The sequence below is a fragment of the Primulina huaijiensis genome, chromosome 9 (assembly GCF_012295235.1).
Source record: "Primulina huaijiensis isolate GDHJ02 chromosome 9, ASM1229523v2, whole genome shotgun sequence".
NCBI lineage: Eukaryota > Viridiplantae > Streptophyta > Magnoliopsida > Lamiales > Gesneriaceae > Primulina > Primulina huaijiensis.
This window is the reverse complement of record NC_133314.1, coordinates 14152754-14167572: the sequence shown is the minus strand read 5'-3', so window position 1 is coordinate 14167572 and position 14819 is coordinate 14152754. Positions and strand designations below refer to the sequence as shown.

General features: G+C 37.8%; 1 protein-coding gene across 1 annotated transcript; it reads right to left on the bottom strand.

The window, feature by feature from the left end:
* Window positions 1-8584: 8584 nt before the first annotated feature.
* Window positions 8585-9323, bottom strand: LOC140983891 (uncharacterized). The gene is made up of 3 exons (XM_073451045.1): window positions 9029-9323; window positions 8732-8880; window positions 8585-8638 (listed from the first exon to the last, which is right to left on the bottom strand). The coding sequence occupies exons 1-3, from the start codon at window positions 9321-9323 to the stop codon at window positions 8585-8587; spliced, it is 498 nt and encodes a 165-aa protein (XP_073307146.1).
* Window positions 9324-14819: the final 5496 nt, after the last annotated feature.

Genomic DNA, 14819 nt, shown 5'->3' with positions numbered 1-14819 from the left:
ATAAAACCATGTTCTGTCTGGCCCCCGTTGGTGGGTATAAAATCGTGTTCTGGCCTCACCCCTTAGAGGATTAACATATTGGGGACAATTTGACCATGAAAACGAGATGAGTAACAGTGTTTTGTCCGTTCTAAATTGATCTGATCTGTTTCTGAAATGCTCCGAATCATCTGTTAACTTCTGTCTGATATTCGATTCGTTTCTGTTATGATAAGTTAAAAGTAATAAGATTTGAAAGTTTGTTAAAGAAATGTTTTAAAGAATAAGTTCTATATGTATCATTGGAAATCGATCGACCTCCCAATTGTTGATTTTTTTCCCAAAACACTCACCCCTTACAAATTTAAGATAAAAATGAAGAACAACTGAATGAGGAGGAACAGGAAGCCTTCCGGGGATGGTAGTCGACGAGCATGATACAAGAAACCAAGATTTTATTTTCTTTTATTCAGTTTCCGCATTTGTAACTCTGATGTATTTTTATTTCTATTGTCAATGTAAAGACAATGTTTATTTATGAAAAAGACTGGTTTTTGGCATTTCGATACGAGACTTAATTGTTTTAAAGTAATTGGTTTCTTGTATTCTGCTCGTCGACTACCATCTCCAGAAGGCTTCCTGTTCCTCCTCATTCAGTTGTTCTTCATTTTTATCTTAAATTTGTAAGGGGTGAGTGTTTTGGGAAAAAAATCAACAATTGGGAGGTCGATCGATTTCCAATGATACATATAGAACTTATTCTTTAAACCTTTTCTTTAACAAACTTTCAAATCTTATTACTTTTAACTTATCATAATAGAAACGAATCGAATATGAGACAAAAGTTAACAGATGATTCAGAGCATTTCAAAAACAGATCAGATCAATTTAGAACGGACACAACACTGTTACTCATCTCATTTCCATGGTCAAATTGTCCCCAATATGTAAGTCCTCTAAGGGGTGAGGCAAGAACACGGTTTTATACCCACCGATGGGGGCCAGACAGAACATAGTTTTAAACCCACCAATGGGAGCCAGACAGAACATGGTTTTATATCCACTAATGGGGGCCAGACAGAATTACAATTCTCGTCCCATTTCAAATAAATTCGTAACAGTGCAACACAGAATTCAAATTTTCTTGACAAAACTTATCAGAGTTTCAGATATCAGAATTTCAGACGGATTCAGCGGAGTCAAAGAATTTCAAAGAACAAACAGATCATATCATCGATCGAAAATTTTAAAAGATTAGACTGATATTTTCGAAAAAATGAAGACACACACATGCATGTCATGATATTTATATTCAACGTTCAAAATACAAGAAATTACATAACAAAAACCCACTTACAGTGGTTTGAAGATAGGTTCGAAATTTTCAGCTTCAGAAACAAATTTTCCTTCTGGAATTCGGGTAGCACTTCGACGTAAACTTTTAGCAGATTACGTCTCCAATCCAGCAGAACTTTGTCGTATTTCTGAGCACTCGAACTATACGAACTCCTTTTTGCCTTGGACGAAATTTTTGGGACGATTTTGAGGAGGGGTGAGGGCCAAATTCTTCAAGGCTTTTTGATGCACTTTTCATTCAACCTTGCACTACAAGAAAAAAGGCGAAAGACAACGGTTTTTAGGTCAAAAAAACTGTTGTTAAAGCCCATGTGGTTAAATGGTAAGCTCAAAGACGACGGTGAAAAATCGTTGTCGTAGACATAAAAGACGACGGTGAAAAACTGTTGTCGTAGGTCTTGTAAAACCGTTGTTAAAGGCCTGTGGTTAAAGGGAGCGCACGAAGACAATGATGAAAAGCCGTGGTCGTAGACGACTAAAGATGACGGTGAAAAACTGTTGTCGTAGCATTGAAAAATCGTGGTAATACAAAATTGTGCGACGGTTTTTCTAAACAACTCCGTCGCTAAAAGCGACGGTTATATTTATCCGTCGCTAAATAGCGACAGTTTAGTTCATAATTTTCGTCGCTAATTAGAGACGGTTTTTGTTATGATTTCCGTCGCTAATTATTTTTGTAAAATAAAAAAAAATACGGTTATAATTTAATAAACCAAACACAAACTAACAAACTTACAAAATTAATATATTTATAATCTTTAACTTAATTGAAGTTTAATAAAAATCGTTGGAGAAAAAAAAATTTGAAAAGTAAACTGGCCAAGTAAATGAGTTTGATGTGTGAAGTAAATGAGCAAGGAGGCGGATATTTATAACAGCTGCGCGACAGTTTTTGATTAAATCGTTGCTAGTAGCGACGGTTTTTGTATAAACTGTCGCTATGAGCGACTACTGTAATCAAACCATCGCTATTTGCGTCGGTTACTTAGACCGTTAACTTAGCGACAGTTATTTCGTCGCTAATTTAAAAAGTCAAAAATTTAAATTTGAGACCGTCGCATCTATTAACTTAGCTACGGTTATTTCGTCGCTAATTTAAAACGTCAAAAATTTAAATTTGCGACAGATTTATAAACCGTCGCTAAATTATATCGACGACGGTATGTTAAAATCCGTCGTTAGTTTTAGCGACGAACAGAAACAAACCGTCGCTAAAGTTAGCGACGATGTTGTTATAACCGTCGCTAAATTTAAATTAGCGACGGTTTGTCATAAATTCGTCGCTAAATATTAACCGATTTTTTAAAAAAATTAGAAACTACGACAACGTTTTTTCAAAAACCGTTGTCATTAACCAAATAAAACCCTAAGAAACGACAACGTTTTAAATAACCGTTGTCGTAGTTAAAAAACCATCCGAAAGACAACGGTTTACACAAACCGTTGTCTTTGACCCTTGACAGAATCGTATATAGACAACGGTTTTTTAAAAAACGTTGTGGTAGCCCAAAAAAACCATCCGAAAGACAACGGTTTTTAAAAACCGTTGTCGTAGTCTACAAAAAAAATCGCTCATAGACGACGGTTGTTAAAACCGTTGTTGTAGCCCAAAAAAAAGCTCTTAGACAACAGTGTTTAAAAACAGTTGTTGTAACCCAAAAAAAAACGCTCATAGACAACGGTTTTTAAAAAATCGTTGTCGTAGACCCATCAAAGACAACGGTTTTTAAAAACCGTTGTCGTAGACATATAAAAGACAACGGTTTTTAAAAATCGTTGTCTATAAGCGGGTTTTTTTATGCTACAACAACGATTTTTGTTAAAACCGTTGTTAAAACAAAAAAGACAACGGTTTTAATACAAACCGTTGTCGTATGAGTGTTGTTGATTGAAATTTTTCTTGTAGTGTTGAGGTGGTATTTATAGGTAAAGGAAAGGCTTTTCATCTTGCCATGGCCGAAATCTTGGGCTCCAAGATTACCATCAATGTGGTCAAAGCTATACCAAGAACCAAGAGTCATTTCTTGCATCATAAATGTGCCCTAGTCCCTTAACTCCTTCATGGTTTAACTCAAAGGTCGTTTCTTGCATACTATGTATGTCCAAACCCTTAGCTCTTCCCTTAGCTCCTTCATTGGTTATCTCAATGGTCACTTCAGCTGGCCTGACGATCCTGAGCTGCTTTCATTCTTTTCCTGATCATTTCAACCTTCTCTTTCATTTCTTGTATAAATTCTGGCATTGACATCTGTCTTTCTCCTACATCTTCCAGCAAATCGGAGATCTACACTTTCTGCCGTACAAGGCTTCAAATGGTGCCATCCCAATGGTTGCTTGGAAGCTGTTATTGTAAGAGAATTCAACAAATGACAATGATTCTTGCCAACCACCACTAAAATCCATCACGACTGCTCACAGCATGTCCTCGAGTGTCTGAATGGTCCTTTCTGACAGATCATCTATCTGTGGGTGATATGCAGTGCTCTTTGCCAACTTTGAACCCAATGCTGATTGCAAACTCCAAAACTTCAAAGCAAATCTGGGATCCCGATCTGATACTATGGTTACAGGCACACCATGCAATCTCACTACATGATCAATGTACATTTTTGCCATTTTCTTATAAGTACAAGTACTATCATAAGGAATAAAATGGGCTGATTTAGACGATCTATCCACAATCACCCAAATCACATCACAACCACGATTAGACAAGGCAGGTGTGTCACAAAATCCATACCATTGTGCTCCCAATTCCACTGTGGCACTTCAAGCCTATGTAACATACCACCAGGTCTCATTCTCTCAGCTTTAACTTATTGGCACGTCAAACATCTAGCCACAAAGTCAGAAACCTCTTTCTTCATACCTTCCCACCAGTGAGATTTCAATATATGATACATCTTTCTGATTCCAGGATGAACACTGTGTCGACTACAATGAACTTCTCGAAGTATAGCTTCTTTTAAGTCTATCAGATTCGGAACCACAAGTCTACAATTATAGCGTAGACATCCATCTGAAGCAACACTGAACTTGTCTAATTGACCTGTCTGAGTAAATTCTCTCAATATATATACATGCGGATCAGTTCTCTGTGCTTCTTTGATTTTAGAAACAATCTGTTGTTCAACTTTAATATATGAAACTATAAAGTAGTCTCCCCTAGACTCGTAAGTCCATCCTGAAGTTCCCAAATGCTCATGAACTTTTGAAATAGTGAAAGATGCCAACATTTTAGGCTGAACCTTTCTACTCAGAGCATCTGCAACTTGATTCATTCGCCCTGGTTGGTACTGAATCTCACAAGCAAAGTCCTTAAGTAATTCCAACCGTCGAAGTTGTCTCATATTCAAGTCGGACTGTGTGAAAAGATACTTCAGACTCTTGTGATCAGAATAAATCCCAAACTGTTCCCCGTACAGATAATGACGCCATATCTTCAAGGCAAACACAATGGCAGCTAACTCCAAATCCTGAAATGGATATCGAGTCTCATGTGGCTTCAACTGACGAAATGCATACGCAATCACTCGCCCATTTTGCATCAAAACACAACCCAGTCCATTTAGAGAAGCATCTATACAAACAACAAATCCACCTGAGCCTAAAGGCAAAGCTAGCATTGGAGCTGTGGTCAACTTTTCTTTCAAAGTCCGAAAACTAGACTCATATTCCGCAATCCACACAAAATGTCGATCTTTCTGTGTCAACTGGGTCTAGGTGTAGAGGCCCGTATTTCGTATTTGAAAATTTACGGAATAATTTAAAATTTTTCTTTTTAAAAATAAATAACATGCCTCATTCATAAAATAAACTTGATAAAAAGGTTTAATGTTCAAAATAGTAGCAGAAGTAAATATCTGTTTCAAAACAACAACTTAAAATAATTCATCGTGATAAAAATGAGTTTGCATAAAAATGATAAATAAACTGAAGCATGAGGTCCTCGAGTTCTTATTACTGCCGACCCAAGCTAGCTCACTGGTCCCCGCCCTCGGTCTCGACCTCATCAGTACCTACAACAATCAAGTCTTATGAGTCTGAAGACTCAGCATGTATATATCGTGAAATAACAAGTAAATATATAATAAAATCGCATGCAACTTAAAAATATCATGTCGTAACGTAAACATGGAAATCGCGACATGTTTAATTATAAATACGTGCATAACTTAAAATCGTACGTAAAATGTTTGCTCGATAGAGCCCTGTCATAAAATAGCATATCATAATTTTTTGTTGAGAATATGTTCTACGCGAGTGGCCCATAACATAACGTAACATAACATGAATCGTGAATCGTCTGATCAAACCTAACCACAGTATACTGGGCGGTAGGGATATCCGTACCCATACATGAACATGGATCATTCGTAGGTCACCGGGTGAAGTAATAATCTCATAAGCTGCATCCCATAAGCGTGAAGTGGCCACAAGACATATCGCATATATATCAAAAATAAACTTTTATATTTTTATGCACGTAATATAATTAAATATCATGTTTTATTTTATCGAATGGGTTGGATCGTTCCTAGGCTGGCTCCATCCTAATCCTAACATGAGAACATGCAAATAAACTCAACTTGACCAAAACCTCGTAATTGAACCCAAAAACGGAGCAATTACGCCCAATGAACTTAGTATTCAATCATGGCTTCGTACCAACCCAAACCAACATCGAACCATCACTTAGCCATGATTTAAATACTCTTAAAATACTGGAAAACATGAACCTAGGCTGTAGTACACGAAAACAAATGTGAATGGTGGCCAAAATCATGAAACGCTCTTTAGAGAGTCACTTTGACACATTGCACCGTAAATTCTCGTACGACCTCTAAACTTAACCAAATCACAAACAACAAAAAACATGACCTTCCTAACTCAGTAAGGTACTGTCCAGTCCAAGGCCATAGGCTAAAAGCCAACCGAGAACTCAAACAACACCTCTGAACCGAACCCCAAGCTTCTGTCCAATTACCGCAATAGCGCTTGTGCTTGCATCGCTTTGTTTGCAAGGCTATTGGCCATTGGGGCTTGAACCACCAACCAGAGCCTCTTAGCAACATCCTAAGGTATGGTTTGAACCATGGCTAAGGGCCCTAGGCCAGCCACAATCCAATCCACACCCGAAACAACACCACACTCCCACCCAAGAGTGAAGCTGTGCATGCGTGGGGTGTAGCGCTTCTCTTGCTTTCTTGGTCACTCCAATGGCCATATGATCGACCGTGGATTGATCTAGACATCATGAGGTATTGTGTGAACCATGTCTAAGGGCAACGAAGCCCACCAAGATCCACACCAAACCTCAAAACCGAACCAACTCACACAAAGAAAAATCAGAAATCGAAACCGTGGGACACTTACGTCGTTTTATTTTTAAAACCGATGGAACCATGGACCAAGCCTTGAAAAGCCGACTTGGTCACATCTTAGACATACTAGGGAAGATTTCTAATCATGGTTACAGGTCCTAGGCCAACCAAGATCCGAACCCTCGCCTTAGACAAGCAAGAATCAGAAATTGAGACTCGAAATGGCAGCTATGAAAGGTTGCTGTCAAATGCGTGTTTCTGTGGCGAATGAACTCAAACCAATTGACCAATCTCTTCCTAACACACCCTATAACAATCCTAGATGCACCCTTGGATGCCTGGAATCAAGCCCAACCCTGAAATCATCAAAAACAACAAAATCCTGAAGGCACAATGAATGAGCCGAAAATCTGCACAATATTTTCGAAAATGTTGCTGTCCAAATATCGGTTTTGCTTCAAGTTTCATGCACATATGATGTTTTAAAAATAATACTATGACTTGACTGAAGAGAAAAGAATGATAGAAACATGCCTTGGATTTGCTTGAAACGAAAACAAATCGATACGACGAATACGGCACGGAGGAGACGGAGTTCCTTTTCTTTTCTACTTTTCTCTCTTCTTTTCTTGCTAGCCTCTCACGATTTTTTTCTCTCTAAAATGCTCTGAAATTTTAGAAAATGAGGAGAGAAAAATGGCTAGGAGGTGAATGAGGAAGTCGCAAGATAGAAGGGAGGAAATGAATCTTTCTATCCTTGAGTTGATTGCTAGATAGGAATGATATGATATGGTGGGATTGAGGGATGATATCAAGGGATGATGGCTGATTTTTATCATTCAAAATAGGGTAGGAAATTGCTTAATTATTTAATTATTGAAGATTAAATGATGAGAGAATTATATCCCAAGAAAAGATAAGGAAATGAATTAAAAAGGGTGAATTGACAAGCTTAATCAAATTTACCAAGGAGGTGGCCGAAATTATAATTCAAAATAAGGCAGAAAAATTGCTTAATTACTAATTATTGGTGAATTAACTTGAAGGGATTAATCTACCAAGAATGGAAAAGGAAAAAAATCAAAGAAAATGAGTTCTCAAACTTTTAAATCCTTTGAAGTGGGGTGGCCGAAAATTCAATTAAAATGGGGTGAGAATATTGCTTAAATCTTGTATTTAAAATCTTTAAAGTTTTATCTACCCATTAAGTATTTTAGTGAATTAAATAATTAATTTAGGATAGTGATTATCTTGTATGCATGACTAATTTTTAATTTAAATTTACTAACATGTTAAGTTACAATTTCTTAAATAAAATAAGCCTAGATTAACTTATCTCAATTGGTCACATATTTTAATTTAGGCTTTTAATTAAATTATTGGACATAAAAGAATTTTTTTACTACTTAACTCTAATTAATTAATTAAATTCTTAAACATTCTTTCACATTAAAATAAATTATCCTTTATCATGAATAAATTTTAGGAATATTTTCTTATCATTAAATTTTTTCTTAATACATCAACTCCAGTCCGGCCTCACTTATTTAACTGAAAAGATAAAACTAAACTTATGCGATTTAAAATAAATAATCATGACTATAAAATAAAAAAAAATAATGCTTTAAATAATAAAGAAATCATTTTAATTTAAAATACTAGAAATTATGCATGGCTTATCCGTAGTCTGATTTAACGGGTTCTACACTAGGCATAGCTATTTCAGAAAATCCCTCAATGAAACGCCTATAATATCTCGCTAATCCCAAAAAGCTTCGAATCTCAGTCACATTTGTTGGTTTAGGCCAGTTGATAACAACTTCAACTTTACTAGGATCAACAAATACTCCTTGTGCAGATAAAACATGGCCTAAAAATAAAACTCTGTCCAACCAGAACTCACACTTAGAAAATTGGGCATACAACTACGCTTCTCTAAGTGTTTGGAGAACTATTTTCAAATGTTCCTTGTGCTCGTTCTGTGAGGAATAAATTAAGATGTCATCAATAAAAACGTTAACAAATTTATCTATGAATTCCCGGAATACGCGATTCATTAAATCCATAAAAACCGCTGGATCATTAGTCAACCCAAACGACACGACTAGGAATTCATAGTGTCCGTAACGTGTCCGAAATACTGTCTTAGGAACATCTTCCTCTCGTACTCTAAGCTGATGGTATCCGGAACGAAGATCAATCTTGGAATACACAAAAGTACCTGCAACTGATCAAACAAGTCATCAATACGCGGCAGAGGATACTTATCTTCACAGTAGCCCGGTTCAACTGCCGATAATCGATGCACATTCTCATCGTTCTGTATTTCTTCTTTACAAACAACATTGGAGCTCCCCAAGGCGACATACTTGGTCTAATATAGCCTTTTTCCAGTAAATCCTGAAGCTGTTCTTTGAGTTCTTTCAACTCTGTCGGAGCTAAACTATATGGTGCTCTAGGAATAGGATTTGTCCCTGGTATCAATTCAATGCTAAGATATATTTCCATTTGAGGCGGAAAACCTGGAATCTCATTAGGAAATACATCAGGAAAATCATTGACAATAGGAATATCAGACACTTTCAATCGTTCTTCTTGTGCCGCGTCGAGATCATAAATCATAAATCCTTCATTACCTATTGATAACAATCTGAACATTTCCATTGCTGATACTAACGGAATGTGAGATTGTGAATCATAACAGTAAAAGTTCCATTTGTTGCCATAATACGGTCTAAATCTGACAATTCCATGGAAACAATCCACAGTAGCTCGATAATTCGTCAATATATCCATACCAAGGATACAATCGAAATCATACATAGCTAAATTGATTAGATTAGTTATCATAATATTATCCTCAAATTTAATCACACAATTTAGGACTATCTCACGAGACATCAAGTATACACCGGCAGGAGTAGCCACAGACACAGTATCCCACAACGGAATAGTAGCAATCTCATGCTCATCAACAAATGCAGCAGATAAAAATGAATGAGATGCTCCAATGTCTATCAATATACGTGCAGGATAATAAAAAACATAGCAAATACTTGCAATCACTCCTCCTAGTGCATCCTAAGCCTGATCCTAAGTCAATGCATGAACTCGAGCCTGCTGCGGCACTAGAAATTGCTGCTGAGGAAGACCTCTAGGTGGTGGATAATTGGACTGTTGAAATGATTGTGTAGGAGCATATGGTCTAAAAGCTGGTCTTCGGAGAACCTGACCAGACTGTTGTGGCTGAAATTGCTGTCTTTGTGCATTGGGGCACACTTTGGCAAAATGCCCAACTTGACCACATATATAGGAAGACCCCTGAACTCCTACACACTGTGTACTAAAATGTCTTCCACCACATCGGTCACAGCACACAACATTCGAAGACCCAACATCACTGCTCCCTCTAGTACTGCCTGAACTGGAGGAGCTAGATTGCAATTTCTTCTTGAATTGTTTTCCTATTGCCTTGAATCATTGTTGTTTTGGTTGCTGGGATGACTTTTGAGGCTGGTAAGGAGGTAAACCCACTGGCATCGGCAAATTACTTCCAGATCCCTGAGAAATATAAACTGGAACTGGACCTGGTTGCAGTTCTCCCCTGAACAAACTAGCCTCTATATTTTTCGTCATCTCTACTTCTTGAACATAGGTATTAGGCGATCCAGTAATCAAAAAAGTATGAATAGTCCCTTGTAGTCCATGCAGAAAACGAAAAAGTTTGGACTGATCATTTCTTGCAACATGTGGCACATATGGAAAAAGAGCAAAAAACTGAGAAGCATATTCAACAACCGTTTTATTACCCTGCACCAACTGGTTGAACGCTTCTTTTTTGGCATAATAATACAAAGGTGGTGCATATTCTTGGGTAAACTGAGCACGGAATACTTCCCAAGTAATGATTTCACCAGATGCTTTAAGTGCTTCCTCTGCAGCTTCCCACCAGAGTTGTGCTCGATCTTTTAACTGATAGATGGCCAGCTTCAGTCTGACACTTTGAGAATATTCGAGCAAATTGAATATATGGTTTATACTTTTCAACCATCCTGCTGCTTTTTTCTCACTTTCATTGCCAAAGAATTTGGGAGGACGTAGTTATTGAAATTGAGATATTATCAACTGCATCCCCCCAACTTTCTGAGTCAACTGTTCTACTTCTTGGTTCACCTCTTCTTTCATATTTCTAGCGACCTTAGCTGCAGGATGACCACGTCTACCCCTGACAATATTTTCAAGTCCTCTGACATTCTGTGCTTCTGACTTCTGCGCAACTTCTTTCCCCTTTTTGTCTTTTTCTCCAGGTGTCATTCTATAAGACACAAGGACTTAATACCAAAGCAAAATAATTTAATAAGCACGAAAGAACTAAAGGAAAGCTGAAACTTAGTCTCGTAGGTAGTTATTCAACTTTGCTCAAAATCTAATCAACTAGTAGTGCTAGCTCAGGCCAATTCAAATTAATCATAGCACATAGTTCAAACACGAGCAAATAGCCAAACACATACGCAATCATTTTATTTGTGTCTAGACTCAAGTGCCCTAGACTCTAATTCGAGCATATCCCAGTTACGCTCTGATACCAACTGTGGGGGCCCGTGCTCCTGATTAACGTTTAATGACCAAACAACTAGGATTCGTTAATGTAAGCAGCGAAAGCGATTAAAAATTTTCCTTTTGGGCAAATAGAAATTTTGGCATGACCCCCCCATAAGTATGACATCTCAAAAATTTCAAACAACACAAACAATATTTATATGCTCAAAATACAGTCATAACATCAATTCACAAACCTACAGCCGCACTGGCCAGGACTAACACATGCAGAGCCGACAAGGCTCGATCACACAACAACAATCCAAAATATCGTAAAATCAACACTACAACTACGCAGGGCATCCCCTGTCACAAGTATGACTCGATAATATAATACACACATATACGTACTATATATATATATATTTGGGAACTCTAAATAAACAACCCAACTACTGGGCACTGCTACCTGACGCTTCACCAGACGCAACAAAGCCTCCTGGATAACCTGCTATGGCATCAAAAACAACCACAACATAAAAGAGAAGAAGGGTCAGGCCCCAGTACGACGAACCAGTAAAATTATGACAAATATAACTGACGTGAAATAAAATCAAGTAAAATGCAATACAATGTGTGTCGGTAACAACGAAATAACGGATACCAAATGGAGTCCAAATGAAACGCATCAGCAATAGGAACAGTGGCCACCCGTGCCAGGAATGAAGCAACGAAATATCATGCCGCTACTCATCCATGCACGTAGCATCGAGGGTCCGGTAGCGACCCGGTCAGTCCTCGTGCAGTCATCAGAAGTGTGCTAATCGTATCACTCGTTTCATCGATAAGATGTCAGGAGTGATCTAGTCCTATCAGTTACTCCATAGATGACTCAACAGCTCAACAGATCAGTAATGATAGCAATCAACGGAGTCAAGGCTCGAAATGCTATGCACTAATAATATCAACTCAAATAAATACATGAATGCAATCACGTATTCACAGAAGCACATCAGGCACGCCACAACTCATTACAAAATACTTAACGTCATTTCACATCACTATAGACGTCATAATAAAACAGTTCATGCGTACCTCAACTGATACTTAATTTACCACCGAAATATCTTAAAGATTTCTCGAAGAATCCAATCATGTGGCAAATAATACATTTCATATCAAGTTCCATTTATTTTTCAATTATTTGGAAATTTAGCCTAAAATTCCAAAATCCATAATTTAGGCTTTAAAATTTCTACACTTAATATACGACAATTCTATAGTATCTAAACATCTAATTATTGAACACTAAAATTCGAAAACCCAATATAAAATTCTGAATTTTCGAAATTATGTCCAAATAAATTCTGAAATTTTATTAATACCTCTAACTAGCTTTGATATAGCACCTACAATCAATAATACAATATATATTAATTATTGGAACTCAATTGAATTAAAATATACAAAATTCGAATCCTTAAAATCTGAATTATACATCTGAAAGTTTTGAATCTTGTTCTAAACTTCGAATTCAAGCTTCAAACACCCTAAATCAAGGTTTCCTCTTGATTTTCTGGCAAAAATAGGCGACGGTTCTACGACGGGTTTACAGGAGTCGCGAGTTTTCCTAGCAAAAGTGGTATCAATGGATAGCTCTCGTCACGGGCTTTGCGAATATGTATTTACTTAAATTTTTGGGCAAGCGGAGAAGCCACAATTGATGGAACAAGTTTCAAAATTGAAAAAGAAAAATAATGCAGCTTTCAGGAACAGAAGGATACGGATGAGGGAGATGGAATTGTTGTTTTTATTACTTTATTTTTAACTTAATGAACTTGGGCTGGACTCTCACAATAAGTGTATAAGCTTCATTAGGTAGTTGTTGTGGGATGTATGATAGTTACAAGTGGGGGCTAATTGTATGTCATAAACACACATCACTTGAATTTTTGTAGGCTCAAAATGTGACACTAGGGATACTTTATGTTCATTTGGTAGGCTCAAAGGCTCAAACGGTTCCAAAAATTGCCTAAATCATTCATATGTCACATATTATCCGTATTTCGCCTCGAAAAGTGTTCAAGCAAGTTCTAGATTTCCGTCAATCCATCAGTCATCTATACAAACTAATCACATGCATTGTTCAATCAAAATGATATATGAGATAGGTGCACAAAGAAAATTCAACCATCTCAATCAACTCGAGGCTCAATGGGCTAACAATCGATAGTAAACAATTAAACAGGCCCAAAGATATTGAGAAAAATTGCCTAGATCATCTTTGTGTTTGCAAAAGTGCCAGTCAATGTCATGTGAGAATTACTAAAAATCAGAGCTCCATTGTCTATTTAGCATCACATGTATGTAAATTGTCTTTAAGCATAGATAGTATCAACAAACATGACAGTGCAAAAATTTGTGACTCTCAAGTTATCATAAACAAATGTTTTTTCAGAATCACAACTTCATTCTCATCATCGGCCACACAATGACATATCCATGACTCTTTCTAACGACTCTATCATGCAATAAATAAGTAAACATTTTTTTTAACAAAATTTAAACACTGCGCAGGAAATAACTAATCATGCATTACTAATCCAAACGTAAAGCAAAACTAACAAACTTCTCCGAAACTTAAGTACGTGCATTATCCCCAATGTACAGTAGTAAATCAAGAAAAACAAGGGATCACGTACCTCATACAGCGAGCATCCGGACTCACTATCCTCGCCTGACAGCTCAAACTCCTCTTCTTCATCATACTCAACGTCATCCTCGATAGGCCTGTGTGAAAATGCTGGCCGTGGTGGGAATGGCTCATCAGAAAGACCGATCATAGGGAAACACTGTGCAAGCACACGAGTAAAATCTTGCATGTAATCCATGTTCTCGCGTTTAATCCGCCACTGCCTCCTCATCATGCGCTCTAGGTCATCGATACGCTCATGTGTGGCATGTCCTCTACTTGTACGTGTGTGTGGTGCCTGTGGGGCGGGCTGTGGCTGTGCTCCACTCCTTGAAGCCTTTCCCGAACTAGTAGTGATCTGTCTCCGTCTCTTATCCCTCGGGAGGGGCTGAACGAGTGAGATATCTCTTTTCGTGTGTAGAAGTGCCTCAATATCATCCCAAGTAACCCCCGCTACATGACAGAGGTCAGTGATCGTCGATGAATGGGGCATGCTAACAGTAGAGGTGCCCCGAGCAGCATGCAAAATGGACGTCATAATCACTCGGCCTGCGTCCACTGTCCTGCCGGTGACAATGCAATAAACCAACGCCGCCTTCGTCTTTTTCACATCAGATACATGCCCAGATGGCATCAACCGCGAGGCTACAAAGTGATACCAGTTGTACGCCTCCCTCTTCATAGACATCGCAGGGAATGTGACCGGGGCTCGTTGATTGTTGAGCTTCAAAACTGTGCCCGGCTCAACAAGTGCGATTATAATTGTCTCGTAGGGATAAGCCTCTCGCATGAACAACGTGTGCTCATCTGTGTCGTAATCAGGAATCGAGTACAAAGAATTGATCATTTTGCTATCAAAGGCAACCATCCGCCCTCGAATTTTCACGTGATAACCCTCATGTTTAACTTTTAGATTTGCATTAAACTCA

What these genes read in the sequence shown, in the direction of transcription:
- LOC140983891 (XM_073451045.1), bottom strand. Translation starts at nt 9,323, where the DNA reads ATGGAAATGTTCAGATTGTTATCAATAGGTAATGAAGGATTTATGATT. An exon ending in AAAAGGCTATATTAGACCAA is followed by an intron (nt 8,881 to 9,028) that starts GTATGTCGCCTT and finishes GATCAGTTGCAG; the next exon opens with GTACTTTTGTGTATTCCAAG. An exon ending in GGTTGACTAATGATCCAGCG is followed by an intron (nt 8,639 to 8,731) that starts GTTTTTATGGAT and finishes TATTCCTCACAG; the next exon opens with AACGAGCACAAGGAACATTT.